General features: G+C 38.9%; 1 protein-coding gene across 4 annotated transcripts in view; it reads left to right on the top strand.

Annotated features, from left to right (window-relative positions):
- Positions 1–15554, top strand: part of dot1l (DOT1-like histone H3K79 methyltransferase) — a 93905-nt gene extending 78351 nt beyond the window's left edge. For 3 of the 4 annotated variants that reach the window (XM_072244549.1, XM_072244548.1, XM_072244551.1), the window contains 3 exons: positions 5996–6175; positions 8163–8763; positions 11430–15554. In XM_072244549.1, coding sequence (XP_072100650.1) covers positions 5996–6175; positions 8163–8734 — 752 coding nt within the window. In that variant the 3' untranslated portion in view covers positions 8735–8763; positions 11430–15554. The remainder of the gene's footprint in view (positions 1–5995; positions 6176–8162; positions 8764–11429) is intronic. The other variant, XM_072244550.1, reaches the window with a different exon arrangement.
- The last annotated feature ends 560 nt before the right edge of the window (positions 15555–16114 follow it).

Below are 16114 nucleotides of genomic sequence, written 5' to 3'. Positions count from 1 at the left end.
GACCTACTTGCCTTTTAATTTTATGTGCTGTATGTTGTTTAGAGTTAGTTACTTCAAGATTGTTTAATGTTATCTCCTGTACACAAGTGTAAAGGAGAATGAAATAATTGTTACTCAGGTTCTGATGCAGCTCCAAAAAAACTCCAAGATAAAGACCACAATAATAATTAAAACAACACGATAAATATACATAAGATAGCTTGTATGGCTTGATTGTATATCTGTAAGGTGACTGACAGGAAGGGGTGTGGAGGTGTTGATCAGCCTTACTGCTTGGGGAAAGTAACTGTTTTGAGTCTGGTGGTCCTGGTGGTAGATGCTATGTAGCCTCCTCCCTGATGGGAGTGGGTAAAACAGTCCGTGAGTAAGGTAGGTGGGACCTTCATGGTGTTCCTGGCCTTTTCCTGGTACATTTTTGTATATATGTGCACCTTGGATCCTGAGGAATGTTTTCATTTTGCTTTATACATGTGTATGGTTGAACGACAATATCTAATCCACTACTACTTTAAGAAGCATATTGTTAGAACAAAATGCCACACAGAAGAGATGAGCTGGTGATGTGGAGACTTTCCAGTACTAAGCTTCACTTTTGGGCACGACCATGCAGTAACTGCAATTTTCCTGTGCACATAGCTTTTGTTGCTGCGCAGCTGGAATTTTCTTAACATTTAAAGCGCTGTGCAGTTTTCAGATAGTGAGTAGAATGGTAGTACAGCTGAATACGTGGCTGAAGAGCTGGTGTAGGAGAAGAGGGCTTTGGATACCTCAATCACTGGATGTCTTTCACTGCAGGTGGGGCCTGTACAAGAAGGAAGAGTTGAACCTAAAAGGGATGGACACCAATGTCCTTTCGAGGTGTGCTGGTGCGGTAGGGTCAGCAGGGAGCATAACTGAGGTGAAGTGAAGTAGGTCTAATAGAAAAATAGGCAGAACTGAGATAACAAACACAAGGAATAATGGTCAAAGTTCAAAGTAAATTTATTATCAAATTTGTATACAGAATGTCACCATATACTACCCTGAGATTCAGTTTCTTGCAGGCATACACAGAACAAAGAAATAGAGTAGAATCAATGCAAAACTACACACAAAGACTGACAAACAACCAATGCACAAAAGACAAACTATGTAAATACAAAAATAATACTGAGAACATGAGTTGTAGAGTTCCTGAAAGTAAGTCCCTAGGTTGTGGAATTAGTTCAGAGTTGAGGTGAGTGAGGTTATCCATGCCGGTTCAGGAGCCTGATGGTTTAAGGGTAATAACTGTTCCTGAACCTGGTAGTGTGGGACTTAAGGCTCCTGTACCTCCTTCCTGATGATAGCTGTGAGAAGAGAGTATGGTCTGAAGGTCTGGAGTGTATTTATTTTAATTCCAGGAGTACAAGTGTAAGGCAGATAAGTCAGAATTTGTACATGGAGACATGATACTGCAGCCATTACATAATGCTGCTTGAGAGAAGGGCAGCATTTGCAGTTCTGCATTCCAGATATAGATATTTCAGACTTGGCAGAGGGGATGTAAAGGGGGTGGCTGATTAGTGTCACTCATTGGGGAGAATATCACAGCTGAACGCAAGATATCTTGGAGGGCTCACCCATTATAAGACTATAAGATACAGGAGCGGAAGTAGGCCGTTTGGCCCATTGAGTCTACTCCGCCATTCAATCGTGGGCTGATCCAATCCTTCCAGTCATCCCCACTCCCCTGCCTTCACCCTATACTCCTTGATGCCCTGGCTAATCAAGAGCCTATCTATTTCTGCCTTAAATACACCCAATGACTTGACCTCCACATCTGTTCGTGGTAACAAATTCCACAGACTTGCTGCCCTCTGACTGAAGTAATTTCTCTGCATCTCAGTTCTAAATGGACTTCCTTTAATCCTGAAGTCGTGCCCTCTTGTCCTGGAATCCCTACCATGGGAGATAAGGCCATTGAGGCCATGTAGGTGGAACTTGGGAATAAGAAAGGTGCAATCAATATGGTGGGTTTATCCTACAGAAGTCTAAAGCCTTCAGGAGCCAAAGAAGCAGGCAGATCATGGAAAGGTATAACAACAAGGTTATTGTGGGTGAGTCTAACTTTCTCTTGACTGGGACCTCAATGCCAGGGACTTAGATGAGGCAGAATCTGTGCATCTAGGAGGGTTTCTTAAAACAATATGAAGGAAACGGCTGTACTGGATATTGTACTGGGGAAATGAGTCTGGTTAGGTGATAAGTTTCAGTGGGAGAATATTTTGGGAAGAGTGACCATAGTTCCCTAAGCTTTAAGATGGTTAGGGATAAGGGAAAGACTCCTCGCGTACAATTGGAGAAAGGTTAATTACAGGCAGTATTAGGCAGCACTGGAGAATGTGGATTAGGTATGGCTGTTTAGAAGTAAATCCACACTTGACGTGGGGGAGTATTTTCAAGGTTGGCTTCCTAGAGTTCAGGGCCATCAGGCTTCTGTGAGGATGGAAAGGTCTGGAATGTTGGATGACAAGAAATAAGAAGTTTTAAGTTTAGTCAGAATAAGAATGAAAACTTATGTGATGCTTAGGAATACAAGGAAATGAGAGCAAACTTATTAAGGATTTGCCCTTGGCAAGAAGGATTAAGGTGAGGTGAGGCCTTCATTGGTCAGGGACGACCATAGATGTTGCATCCTGACTATCTAGATATGAAAGGCTGGGCAGTACAATATGGAGACTAGCTGTTGCCCATGTAGCAAGCTCCCCCTCTGCACCTGTCTGATGTACCCTTAGGGACGTCAGAGACAGTTACAGTTTCGCACCAACAGCATTGTAGGAGTTGCCAGTCAGTGGTGAGCTGCCTTAGGGACTCTAACTTATAACTTTTCTCTCAGGATTTACTCCCGAAGCCTTCCCTATGAGTGGTTATAGCTACAAGGCAGTGGAGATTGGGCTCAGTAGCAAAGCCATACATGAAGGCCAAGACTGGATTTGGTTATTTGAGGTGCATGGAATTGGGAGCATTTAATAAGTAATGGGAGCTTGTCCTCATTATCACCCCCAGCTATAACAACCGTAAGGAACCAGATTAAGGAGAATCCCAAGTCATTTTATTCATTTGTTAGGAGCAAAAGTCCCAATCAGTAATACCAGTCACCCACCCTTTCTTACAGACCAGGTGGTAGTGGTAAAAGAGCAGTGCACACAAAATGCTGGAGAAACTCAGCAGGTCAGGCAGCATCAATGGAAATGAATAAATAGTCGACATTTCAGGCCAAAATCCTTCATAAGGACTGGACATAAGGGCAACAGTGTAGGTGGTGTGATTTATAAGTTTGCTGATGACACAACAATTGGAGTTGTGAATAATAAGAAAGGTTGTCAACTGATACAACAGGATATGGATCAGTAGATGGAATTTAGTTCGGATTGTGTGAGGTAGTGTGTTTTAGAGATCAAATTTAAGAGGAAGTTACACTGCAAACGACAAGACCATTGGGAGAATTGATGTACAGAGGGATCTTGGGGTGCAAGTTCATAACTGCCTGAAAGTGGCAAAACAAGTGATTAGGGTGATGGAGAAGGCACATGGCATACTTGCAGTCATCAGTCAGGACCTTGAGTATAAAAGTTGAAAAGTCAGGTTGCAGCTAGGTTAAACTTTGGTTAGGCTGCATTTGGAGTATTGTGTGCTGATCCCTCCCCCTCCTGTCTTCTATCATTTTGGATCTTCCCTTCTTCCTCCCACTTTCAAATCTCTTACTAGCTCTTCTTTCAGTTAGTCCTGACGAAGGGTCTGGGTCCGAAACGTCGACTGTACCTCTTCCTAGAGATGCTGCCTGGCCTGCTGCGTTCACCAGCAACTTTTATGTGTGTTGCTTACTGTGATCAATACAGAGTATTAAGATGTTGGAGACTATCAAGGAGACTGTGGCATGAATGTTAAATGGGAATTCTTTGAGTAGGGAGACTGGGCATGTAGAACCATGAGACTGACCATGTTGTGATTGTCAACGAAATTGACCGGAGAGACACAGTGGGTATCATAAAATTTTTATTTGGCACATACAAGCTGACGGTATTTGGAGTCATTCTGGATAGAGGCTCTTTGGCCCAACAATACATGACATTTTTAGCAAAGGTAACACCAGGACAATTCTATAGTTAAAATCTATCCACAGTGCTTCCTTTGAAGATATATGCAATTTGAACACCTAGATCTTTACGCCAACACTTCAGGTACCTAAAATGAATGTTAATCATTGTGTCTCTAAGCTACATTCATGCATATGCAGACATCTCAGGTCAATGGAGTGTTTCCTGGTTTACAATCAACCCCAGTCTGCAGCTCCAGGAAGACCATTGTTGTGAGCAGAATTTTAAATTCAGTCTACAATTGACATTCAGATCTGAAGATTGGTTGCTATATTCCATAACCCCAGACTACTCCCTAACACTCCAGAATTGAACCCTGATCGCTGGTGCTGTTAAAGTTCAAAGTAAACTTATTATCAAAGTACATAATACATCACCTTGTACAACCCTGAGATTCATTTTCTTGTAGGCATTCTCAATAAATCCAATAACCATAATAGGATCAATGAAAGACCGTACTCAGCAGGGCGGACAATTCGTGCGCGAAAGACATCAAATTGTGCAAATACAAAAGAAAAAAAAGAAATAATAATAAATAACCAAGCATGAGATGAAGAGTCTTTGAAAATGAATCAATAGGTTGTGGGAACAGTTCAGTGATAGGACCAGTGACATTGAGCGGACATCCCCACTGGATCAAGAGCCTGATGGTTGAAGGGTAATAACTATTCCTGAACCTAGTGGTGTGGGTCTTAAGGCTATTGCGCCTCCTTCCTGATGGCAGCAGCAAGAGGAGAGCATGGTCTGAGTGATGGGGTCTCTGATGATGGAGGCTGCTTTCCTCCGACAACGCTTCACAAAGATGTGGTCAGTGGTTGGGAGGGCTTTTCCTGTGATGGACTGGGCTGGGCTATTGGTGTTTCCATACCAGGCTGTGATGCAGCCAGAGAATATTCTTTTCACAAACAATACAAAGTTTTAGATGTTGTGCCAGATCTTTACAAACTCCTAAAGAAGTAGAGGTGCTGCTGTGCTCTCTTCATAATTGCACTTATGTGCTGGGCCCAGGACTGGTCCTCTTAAATGATAACACAGAGTAACTTAAAGTTGATGACCCACTCCACCTCTGAATCTCCGACGAGGACTAGCTCTTGGACCTCTGATTTCCTCCACGTGGTTAAGTTGCAGAGAGACTCCCACAAGACCAGAGAAATCATTAGCCTTGAAAGAGAGTGACTGAGAGGGGATGTTCTTTAAAATTATGCAGCTTTAAATTCAGAATTGTGTATTATCACTGTCCTTTATGAACTTGTTTTGTAGAAGCAGTGCAGTGCAAAGTCTTAAAATGTCAGTACCCAGGTATAAACTGACTAAAACCAATCCTGAATTAAAATAAGACAAAAAAATAGGCCAAGGTCAATAGTAAACAAGAGAAAATCTGCAGATGCTAGAAATCCAAGCAACACACAAAATGCTGGAGGAACTCGGCAGGCCAGGCAGCACCTATGGAAAAGACTAAACATTTGACACTTCAGGTCGATAAATAATTTGTTTTAAAAAGTAAAAAAAAAGACTTTCTATTTTTCAAGATGGAAATGCAAAACAGATTAGGGTTGGTGGTGGTGAGAAGAGGGAATGTCCATGGTTTTTCTTTGAATGGAGAGAAAAATCTGTGGTCAGGCTTCACTAAAATGGTTCATTTTGTGAGCAATTTGTGTTGCTTTCTGATTATTGAACTTTTCTGCAAGCTTCAAATGTTTAATGTTTAAAAATATGACCTGTGATTTCAATTAAGAACAGTTCAATTATTGTCTGGTACCAAAGTGCAACCAACTCAACTTTAGAAGCCTTCAGATCCTTGCCTCAAAGATAAAATTAAATGAGAATTGTTTCTTCACTGTGCTGACCAAACTTTTTTTTGTTTTAAATCTTCGTAGTGGGAAGCTTAACGATACGGAAGCAAGGACTCAGTTCCAGTAGTACAGACAACAGCAGTAAATGGAAATCCACTTTTTCTCCAATATCTGATACCAATTTGACCAAGAACTCTGACAACGGATCCCAGTCAGCATCTGCATTATGCCAAGCTTCTCCTTTTGGCACCAGGCCTATTACAGGTGACCTTTCAGTTAGTAATTCTAAAGCAGTTTCCCATCTTAGGAAGCATATTGAGACTCTTGTCTCTTTAGGGAAAAGTGGTCATAATTCAGTCTCCTATCACTTTTAATTAGAATTCTGGATCGTCTGTATTTCAGTTTATGGAAGTATGATGTTGGTGTTGCTCAAAACTCCAGAGCTGGGTCTTGAATTTCAGTACATATCGAGAAGCAAAGCTAACTCTGAATTTGACTAAGTGTCTCCTCAATCAAGGCCTAGCAAGATGTGTGGACGGCTGCAAAGGGAATGAGCTGTGTAAGTCGGGGCACAAGGCAAAAGAGAGTACATGGGTTTAAGTATCCGTTTGGAGAAGAGTACGTTTCAGAACTTAAATCTGACTCTCTTGTACGAGAAGAATCAATTAGGTTTAACCTGGCATATGTCATGAAATTAGTTTGTAGCAGCAGTACATTGCAATACATAATTTTTTTTTCAAAAACTATGCATTATAATATTAAAGACTATATATAAAAATTAAGTAGTTCAAAAAGAGCAAAAAATGGTAAGGTATTGTTCATAGGTCCATTGTCCATTCAGAATTTTGGTGGTGGGGAAGAAACTGTTCCCAAAATATTAAGTGTATGTTTTCAGGCTCCAGTAGCACCTCCCTGATTGTAGCAATGAGAAGAGGGCATATCCTGGGTGATGGCGGTTCCTTAAAGGTGAATGCCGCCTTTTTGAGGCATTGCCTTTTGAAGATGTCCTGGCTGCTGGGGAGGCTGGTGCCCATGATGGAGCTGGCTGAGTTTACAACTTTCTGCAGCTTTTTCTGCTCCTGTGCAGTGGTCCTTCTATTCCAGATGGTGATGCAACCAGTTAGAATGCTGTCCATGGTGCATATATAGAAATAAAATCCAAATTCCTTGTCAGGGACCAATGTCCTTTCAGAAGAAACATCTGGTGGCAAAAATGTGAGCTGTTGTTCGTATGCTAACTAGCCTATAGCTCGGCTCCTCATACGCCATGCTGAAAACCTAGTCTGAATCTCTTCGCCAATGGTGACAGTCCTATCAAGATCAATACTAAATGGCAAAAATTTTCCGGCTGCATTTTCATAAATCAATCACCCCACACTATATATGCACCATGTTCATTTTGGCACTGGTCCCAGGACTGATCCCCTGATGGGTTAATACCAAGGGATTTAAAACTACTGCCCCTCTTTTCCTCCATTCTCCTAATGAGGACTGACTTCTTTCTCCTGTGGTCGATAATCAGCTCTGGTTTTGCTTTCAATCGAGTAAGAGGTTGTTGCTGTGGCGCTATTCAACCAAATTTGCAAAGTTCCTCCTATACATGAATTTGTCACCACCTTTGATTTGGCCGACACTAGTATCTGAATCCCTGCTGTAGTCAGTAAGGTCTGGTTATGTTACAGACATAATCAACTAATTATTTATACTTCAAGTGCCTGTATTTTCTTCCATTCTGCAGATACTAATTTGTACATTGTTGTACTTTAATCCTGCTTCCATGCTTTTTAATAGTGCTGTCAGTTGTTGTGGCTTTTGAGTCTTATCCTAGTTTAAGGAGCAAGTAATGTAGTCTAGTTTTTAAACAATAATGCAATATCATTGAGAAAGTATTCTGGGGTGCATATATATTTCTGAGAAGAAAAAAAATTGGACAGCGGCAGGTAGGAGGAAAAAAAACATGGTAAGTAACCTGATATGTGGTTAATCAAAATATAATCCAACTTTAAAATAATTCTGTTTTTAGGTCTGTATTTTTACATAAACATTTTCCCTTAGATATGCTAGATGTTAAAGGAGGAAATTTGCTCTGCTTTGGGTAACCGGAATTGTTTCGCTTTATTTAAAATCTATTTTCTTTTGCTTTAACTGTGCTTGCTTGAAAAAAACCGAGCGATCCTTTAGCTGCTGTAATGTTGCTTTGCTTCTTGCTAGACAGAAATCTTTGAGCTGTTTTTTTTCTCTCCTGTTTTAGGTATTTTTAACCATGTGGTGCCTTCAGTCTCTTCCCATCAGTTTGGAGCCAGTTTCAGCAATGTTCCAGTATCTAGTAGCTTTAACCCACTACAGACTGTTCCTACAACTTCCCAGTCATTTCTGTCTGTCTCTTCTAGTACATTATCTTCCACTGATAGTAGAGTGAGTCCTTACCTTACCCGAGCACCTCCACAGTCTGTGCTTAACACACCTTCCCCTAATATTTCCTTGCCTCCACCTCCTCCATTGTTGAACTCGACTAGTTCTGACCCATCTCTTTTCCGGACTATGTCTTCTGTTAGTGATGGATATTTGCCTCCATCCATTTCTTGCTCTTCAACTGCGTCGCTTCAATCTGCTAACACTGCATTAGCCTTGAAGCTTGCGTCTTTGCAGCCCAAAGCATCTCACCCTTCTTTCACAGTGCATCACCCACCTCTGCCACATTCAGCGCTTGCACAGGCAGCACCTCTAATTCCTCAGTCTGGTACAAATACATCTGCAATGTGGGTCACACTTGGCATGCAGCCTCCTTACGCTACACATTTCTCTGGGGTTAAGCCTCGATAAGAACTTGCGTACTATATCAGTCTTATAAGGTAAGGTTAGAAAAATGTGCAAGGTTATAACAATGTGTGCAGCTCTGTTTCTGATTCCTTGATGAAATGCAAACTCTAGCAGTGCTTCCAAAATATTCTTTGTAAAATAAAGATCACTTTAGAAATGTTCTGTTTTCCTGGGTATTTTAGACACACATACTTAAGGCCTGAAATATTGGAGTATGGTGAGCAGTTTTGGGCCCCTTATCCAAGAAAAGATATGTCATTGGAGGGGGTCCAGAAAAGATTCACGACAATGATCCCAGGAACGAAAGGGTTAACATATGAAGAGCGTTTTGCTCTGGGCCAGTACTCACTGGAGTTTAGAAGAATGAGGGGGAGATCTCATTGAAACGTATTGAATATTGAAAGGCCAGATAGAGTGGAATATGAAGAGGACACTTATAGTGGTGGACTCTAGGACCAGAGGGCACTACCTCAAAATTGAGGGACATTCATTTGAAACAGGAAAAATTTCTTTACCCAAAGGGTAGTGAATCTGTGGAATTCATGCCACAGATGGCCATGCTGGCCAGTCATTGGATATATTTAAGGTGGAGGTTAATAGGTTCTTTATTAGTATATCAAAGGTTATGGGGAGAAGGCAGGAGAATGGGGTGGAGAGAGGAAATAAATCAGCAATGATGGAATGACAGAGGAGACTCGATGGGCTGAATAGCCTAATTTTGCTCCTATATCTTATGGAAATACAGATATCAATTTAAAAAGTTACAACAATAATTTGGCTTTATGCCACTTGTTAAAACGGTTTAAATTTGGGTATTAGCGATCTGACCAAAATCACTTAATTATAGAATGAAGACCAAACTTATTAATGTCCAGTGGTTACTTAGTACAAACAATTTACGAGGGGTGATTGATAAGTTCGTGACCTAAGGCAGAAGGAGTCAATTTTAGAAAATCTAGCACATTTATTTTTCAACATAGTTCCCTCCTATATTTACACACTTAGTCCAGCGGTCGTGGAGCATATGGATCTTGGACCTCCAGAAAGTGTCCACAGCAGGGGTGGTTGATAAGTTCGTGGCCTAAGGTAAAAGGAGATGAGTTATACAGCTCTTGTTACGTGCACATGCAGTTCAACTCTTTCAGTGATTACGCAGAAAGTTTGAAGTTAATAACTCATTTCCTTCTAACCTTAGACCACAAACTTATCAATCACCCCTGATGAGTTACTAACTTCAAACTTTCTGCATAATCACAGAGTTGACCTGCATGTGCATGTAACGAGAGCTATATAACTCACCTCCTTCTACCTTAGGCCATGAACTTATCACCCACCTGTGGACACTTTCTGTAGGTCCAAGATCTATATGTTCCACGACCGCTGGATTATGTGTATAAATGTAGGAGGGGACTATGTTGAAAAATAAATGTGCTAGGTTTTCTAAAATTGAACTCCTATCTTAGGCCATGAACTTATCAATTACCCCTCGTAGATGGGCATAATTTGTTAGGTGTGTCTAGGAAGGATTCCCGACTTTGTATGTAGAGAGGCCATACATACAAATGATCCTGATCAGGTAACAGATTTCTGTCTAGAAGGGTGAGAATTTTGGAAACAGTGACCACAGCTCCTTGATCTGCAGCATGACCGCAGATGGTTTGGGGGAGGGCTAATATGCTGGTGTCTTTTGAGGTGAAGACAGTGTTAGAGCTTTTGAAACACATTAAATCCTCTGGGCTGAGTGGGATATACCCCTGGTTACTACAGGAAGCAAGGGAAGAAGTTGCTGGAACACTGACGATAAATTTGTGTCCTTACTGGTCACAGGAGTATTATTAGAGGATTGGAGGAATGGCATATGTTGCTTTTTTTCGAGAAAAATAATAGGGTAATCCTGGAAATTCTAGACCAGTGACTCTTGTGTCATTGGTGGGCAAACTAATGGAGAGGATTCTTGGGGAACATTTGGAGAAGCACAGTCATATTAGGGATAGTCAACATGGCTTTGTGAGGAGCAGGTCATACCTTATGAGCCTGACTGACTTTTTCGAGGAAGTGACAACATAAGTTGAAGGTTGAGCAGTGGCTGTGATGTATATGAATTTTAATAGGGCTTTTGACGTGGTTTATGTGGAAAAGTTGTGTCAGCTAAGCTTTTCTCTTTGGAGCAATGGAAATTGAGAGACGACTTGATGGAGGTGTACAAGATGATAAGAGGCAGAAATAGTGGGCAGCCAGTGCCTTTTTCCCAGGGCGGCAGAGGGCATCCTTTTAAGATGAATGGAGGAAGGGATAGGGGAGATGTCAGAGGTAAGATATTTACACAGACTGGAAGGCACTACTGGCGCATGTGGTAGAGTCTAATATATTAGGGACATTTAAGAGACAGCAAAGAAAATTGTGAGCTTTGGGCAGTGTAGGAGGAAAGGGCTAGATTTAAGTAGGTTAAAGGTTGGCTCAACATTGTGGGCTGAAGAACCTACTGTTTTCTAGAGTTAGAACAAAATATTAATGATTTTGTTATTAAATCTAATCCTGGAGTATGCGGATGAATAAATTATTAAATCTGGGCAACTTTTTCAATCGAGTAAAAGGGAGAAATTTCCCCCTTTAATATCTTCATCATTTGTTTTTGTATCTGAAAAACTTAAGTTCGTAATGGAAGGTAGATAATATACATTTCCCCTTTTATCCCTAGGTAATTAGGAAGTCTACCTCAAAACAATGTGACCTATGCAAGGACAATGTGGACCAAGTTCATCCACTTCCATCAAACTAAAGGTGCTTGAGTGGCCTGCAAACATTGTTTTGCTTCTTTACTACTGGAAAATAAAATAAAATAAATTCTACTGTGAATTGGTTTTAGTGTTGCTGCAAAAAAATGGCTCCTGTTGTACAGCATTTCAACAGGAACTATTTATCTTCTTTCCAAGTAACTTGGGGATAGTCATTGTTCCAGCAAGCCTGTAGAGAAGCTCCGAGGTGTGAAATGCAGCACACACCAGCATTCGTTCATTAGCCTGCTGTTGGTGCTATTTTAATCATCACAAACTGTGCCTCTGTGGGTTCTGATCCCTGGTGCTCATTATTCTGAAAGGTTGGTTGCTACTGTCCTAATAATATTTTGCATCACTTGTTAAGTTCGGTACGATGCAAATATTGCTCAACCTTGTCTATTTTATACAAGTTTGTTTGTGCTCCTTTCTCCTCCTGGTCTTTTGTACGTTGAGTGATAGATTATTATAACACAGAAAAATACTGTCATCACTGTTATTCTTTTGTTAATTTAATGGTGTTTTATAGCATTGTAAATTGCATTTGAAACGATGTAATCTAATACCATTAGATAAAAATTTATTATACATTTGAATTATTGCTGTGTGTAATTTTAATTGCAAATAATAGCACATTGGTTTTCTGGTGAGCATAGATTATAATGAAGTGTAAATGTTACCATTTTCTACACATTTTGTTTGAAAATGAAAGTGAAATATGAAAAGGAAGACTAAAATTTTAAATGCAGTGGGATTTCATAAGCGTTTGTCATTTAAAAAATGTATTTTAAGCATTTCTTTATCACTGTTTTATACATTTAATGGTGGGACATCTTTACTAATACAATTTTTAAGTACCTCAAGTTTTTTTTTTAATATCCTTACACAAATTTTCTGGTTTAGGAATTCAACATTGGATTCTACCTGAAGCTAATTGTTTTCTTTTATTAAATGATTTTAAAGTCTGAAGCAAAGAAATTGCAGTAATTTTTATGTAATGGTATTCACTAACCAAACTGCAGTTGAGACCAATGCCAAGCATTTTTTAAGTATAATATGATTGGATTCTATAATGTAGTGACTTAAAAGTTTTGTAGGCCAGCAGGAAGCTGTGATGACTCTGAGGAGCTGATTTACATGCTTCATATTTATTGTATTACAGCACAGAGGAGCCCATGACTTTTTAAACAAAGACTTTATCCAACATACTAAGTAAATATAAAAGCTATAAGGGGATATGGGGTTGGGGTGGTAAGGGACTTGCCCTCAAGTCCTACTGCCTGTTTTGAAACCACATCGCAGTCCAAAAACTGTTGTATTTTACCCGAGGGAATGAACTGCTTTTGCTTTGGTTTGCCTAGAAAATAGCTATAGTGGTGGCTATGTGGGAATTTGAGTTTGTGATTGAGTAATTGTAATAAAATGAAATCTTGTAAAAGTGTGAGCAGAAATGTTGGCTTATTACATTATGGGGTTTGTAGTTCTGCTAAGGTAAATTAACTTGGATATATGCATGCACCTTTATGCATGACGCGCACTAAAATAGTGACACGTGTCTTATTGGTACATGTTCAGTGCGTCATTATGCACAATGTAGAGAAAGTAGTAAGTGTTCCAGTGCAAAAAAACTGGACACCTTCCACTGGTTATCATCTTGGGTGCATAACCATAATATTTTAACATTTACTTGAGGTTAATATTTATTCAAGTTTAAAGTACCATAACATAGTGCTATAGAATCTTACTTCCCTTCCTCTATCCTGGCACGTTTTTGGGCAAGTATCCATGAAATGTGACGTGAGATCTTTCTCAGGAAGAATGAGATTACTAGAGTGTAATCTTTGATCTTCTTCCTTTTCAAAATAATTGAGAGGATAATTGAGTTAGGAAATAGATGACTACAATTAGATTTTTAGTCTCATGCTAGTACAGATGCAATAGTTACCAGGTGTTATAAACTCAGCTGTTGAGATACAAGTCAAATATGTTCAATCCAGAGTTCAGTTCTATACAAACAGACACTAAAACAGTAACAAAAAATGAACTGTTTAAGATTATGGTCTTTGGTTGAATTTCAATCTCTCAGCCTGCATTTGAGAAATCAGTGATATTGACTTAACAGCAGATTGATAATTTGGATAATAACATTCTGCCAATCAACTATCTACAGGAAAGTTGTAAATCAGTCATAAATCTGACTTTTTGTACAAAGTGGCAAAATTTACACTAGTATTTGGTAGAATGATAGTAAGACAGTTATGATAAAACATCAGAATAATGGCAGGATGTTCTCATAAGTAGCCTTAAATTTGTAGGTATGTTGAGATGTAATTACGTACTGTGAAAACTGAGCCATATAACTTAATAGAGAAAAGATGCATTTGCGTCATTTTATGTCAGTTTCTAGTAATAATACAGACTGCTTTACTTAAGCAGACAGTTTGTACAATCGGTTGGGGTGCCTCTAGCATGCCGAAATTGTAAATGAGCTTCACCCCTTGAGAATAAAGCATCTATTGTAATCCGTACACTATTTATCAAGTTCAGTTTTATTGTAAGGAAAAATGTACAAATACCTATTATTTTAATATATATTATCAAAATGCCTGAGATATATTAAAAACTATTACCTAATTTTCTTTAGTGTGTCAGAATACTTTGAAGAGTGTTTTGTTTGTAACAAATTGTGCATTTTAAAAAATCTAACCAGTTTCTGTGAACCATCACAAGGCACAGATTACATTTATTCAGCACTGAAAGATAATGTCCATCATATGCTGGATTTTAGACATCAATTATTTTTCAACTTCCCCACATGCACATAAGGGTATTTGAACAGTTTTAACATTTAAAATGCTTATGTTGGGAAAGATAAAAGAATATTTTACTCCTCTTTGCACTGCATCCTGAATGAGCATTTAAAGCAATGCATCTGTAAATAACTAAATTCATATTATAGAATATCACAATTCTTGTAAATTGTGCACCAAGGATCCTGTTTCAGGTGCACTTACATAGTGTTATGCTTACTACCATTTTAACCACACAGGTAATACAAGTTGAAAATGCAATATTTGCCATAAATATGAAGTGTGCTATGATCTTGTAATATGATGAGGGGATTACAATATAGTGTTAAAACTCCTGATTATTTCAGGCACATATTATCCCCAAAATGTTTACATACAGGAGTTGGAATTAGTAATTTTGCAAATTTCTTTGAATTAAAAAGGTGCAAAAAATCTTAATTTTGTGAAGGTTTCTCCAGTTTACTCCCCCTGTAAGGTCCTCCATGTTAGCTTTTAATATCTGCATAGATTTGCATCAGGTTCCATATATCCTGTGTAAGATGGACGTTACCTTTAACAACAAAAGTGGAGGATGAACCAGCTGTTCTTTGCACTTGTACCATTATAGTCTGTCTTTTTTGTGGCTATAGTTTATCTTGTACAATGTTGCTTGGTGTGGAAGAAAGACAAAGAAGCTATTCTAAATAAACACAATGTTAAGGAAGAAAATCTGTGGTCGTTTGTCTATTATATACAGGTCATCAAGTATGTAAAGATGGGAAGCTGATGGCGCTCAGGAATTGTCTTGTAACTATTGGCATAGCTGTAGCATATGAAATGTATAACTTAGATGTATAACATTAATAGCCAGTTCATTTAGCTTTTCGAATTTTCCACAATGCAGCCAGTGCATATACTGTATGGTAGGGAAAGGAATGCTTATGATTTAATTGCCTCATGCTTAAATTGTGAAATTTGTGAAGGTTAAATGGCAGGTATTCTAAAGAGCTTGTAGTGCTTATGTAATGATGTAGTAATAATGTTTTGCCATTCTACCCGTATCTGGGGTTGTAAAGTACTGTAAATCTATTTAAGTTGCAACTACTAAATTGTTTTGCTTTTTGGAATAAGATTTCCTCAGCTTGGCAGTTTTTGACATTTTACCCCAGTTTACTCAAGGTCTTTATCTCGGATGTTAATTTTGCCAAGAATTTAATGCATCTGGTTTTTTTTGCTTTTAATAAAGTTGTATTTCTAAATATATACAATGTGTATCAGTTATTGCAAAACAAAATTCCTTATACCAGCTTTGAAACTTGTAGGAAAGTAGTAAATTTCCGAATGCAGCTATTACGTATGTATATATATTTTTAAAAAGTGCAGCCACGTTTGCATGTGGTCAGTTTCGTTTATTTCATGAAACAACTGGGTTTCCTCAATGTGTTGCTTGAAACTGTGGTAATTCTGTAAATTGTTTCTAAATACCTTTTGCACTTAAAGGTATTCCGCTGCTAGGAGGAGCTAGTTTAAAATGTTTTAGGTTATGATCTAAACTGATTATCCAAAATGCAGAGATGGTTTGTCTATTAGTCTCCTACCAGAAAAGAAATCCTGGCTGAATAATAGCTGTTCTGAAGTTTTTGCGCTTATTACCAGACTCCATCATTAACAGCTGGTTAGCTAAAGATATCAAACACTTAATTTGGTTGTGAAATTTTATACTGTAAGAACGAGCTAAATTAGGCCATTCAGCTTATCAAGTCTGCTCTGCCATTCTACCATGGCTGATTTATCCTTCTCAAACCCATTCTCCTGCCTTC

Source organism: Mobula birostris, chromosome 26, assembly GCF_030028105.1.
Source record: "Mobula birostris isolate sMobBir1 chromosome 26, sMobBir1.hap1, whole genome shotgun sequence".
Lineage (NCBI taxonomy): Eukaryota > Metazoa > Chordata > Chondrichthyes > Myliobatiformes > Myliobatidae > Mobula > Mobula birostris.
The sequence above is the reverse complement of the archived record's forward strand: the minus strand, read 5'-3'. Positions and strand labels throughout refer to the sequence as shown.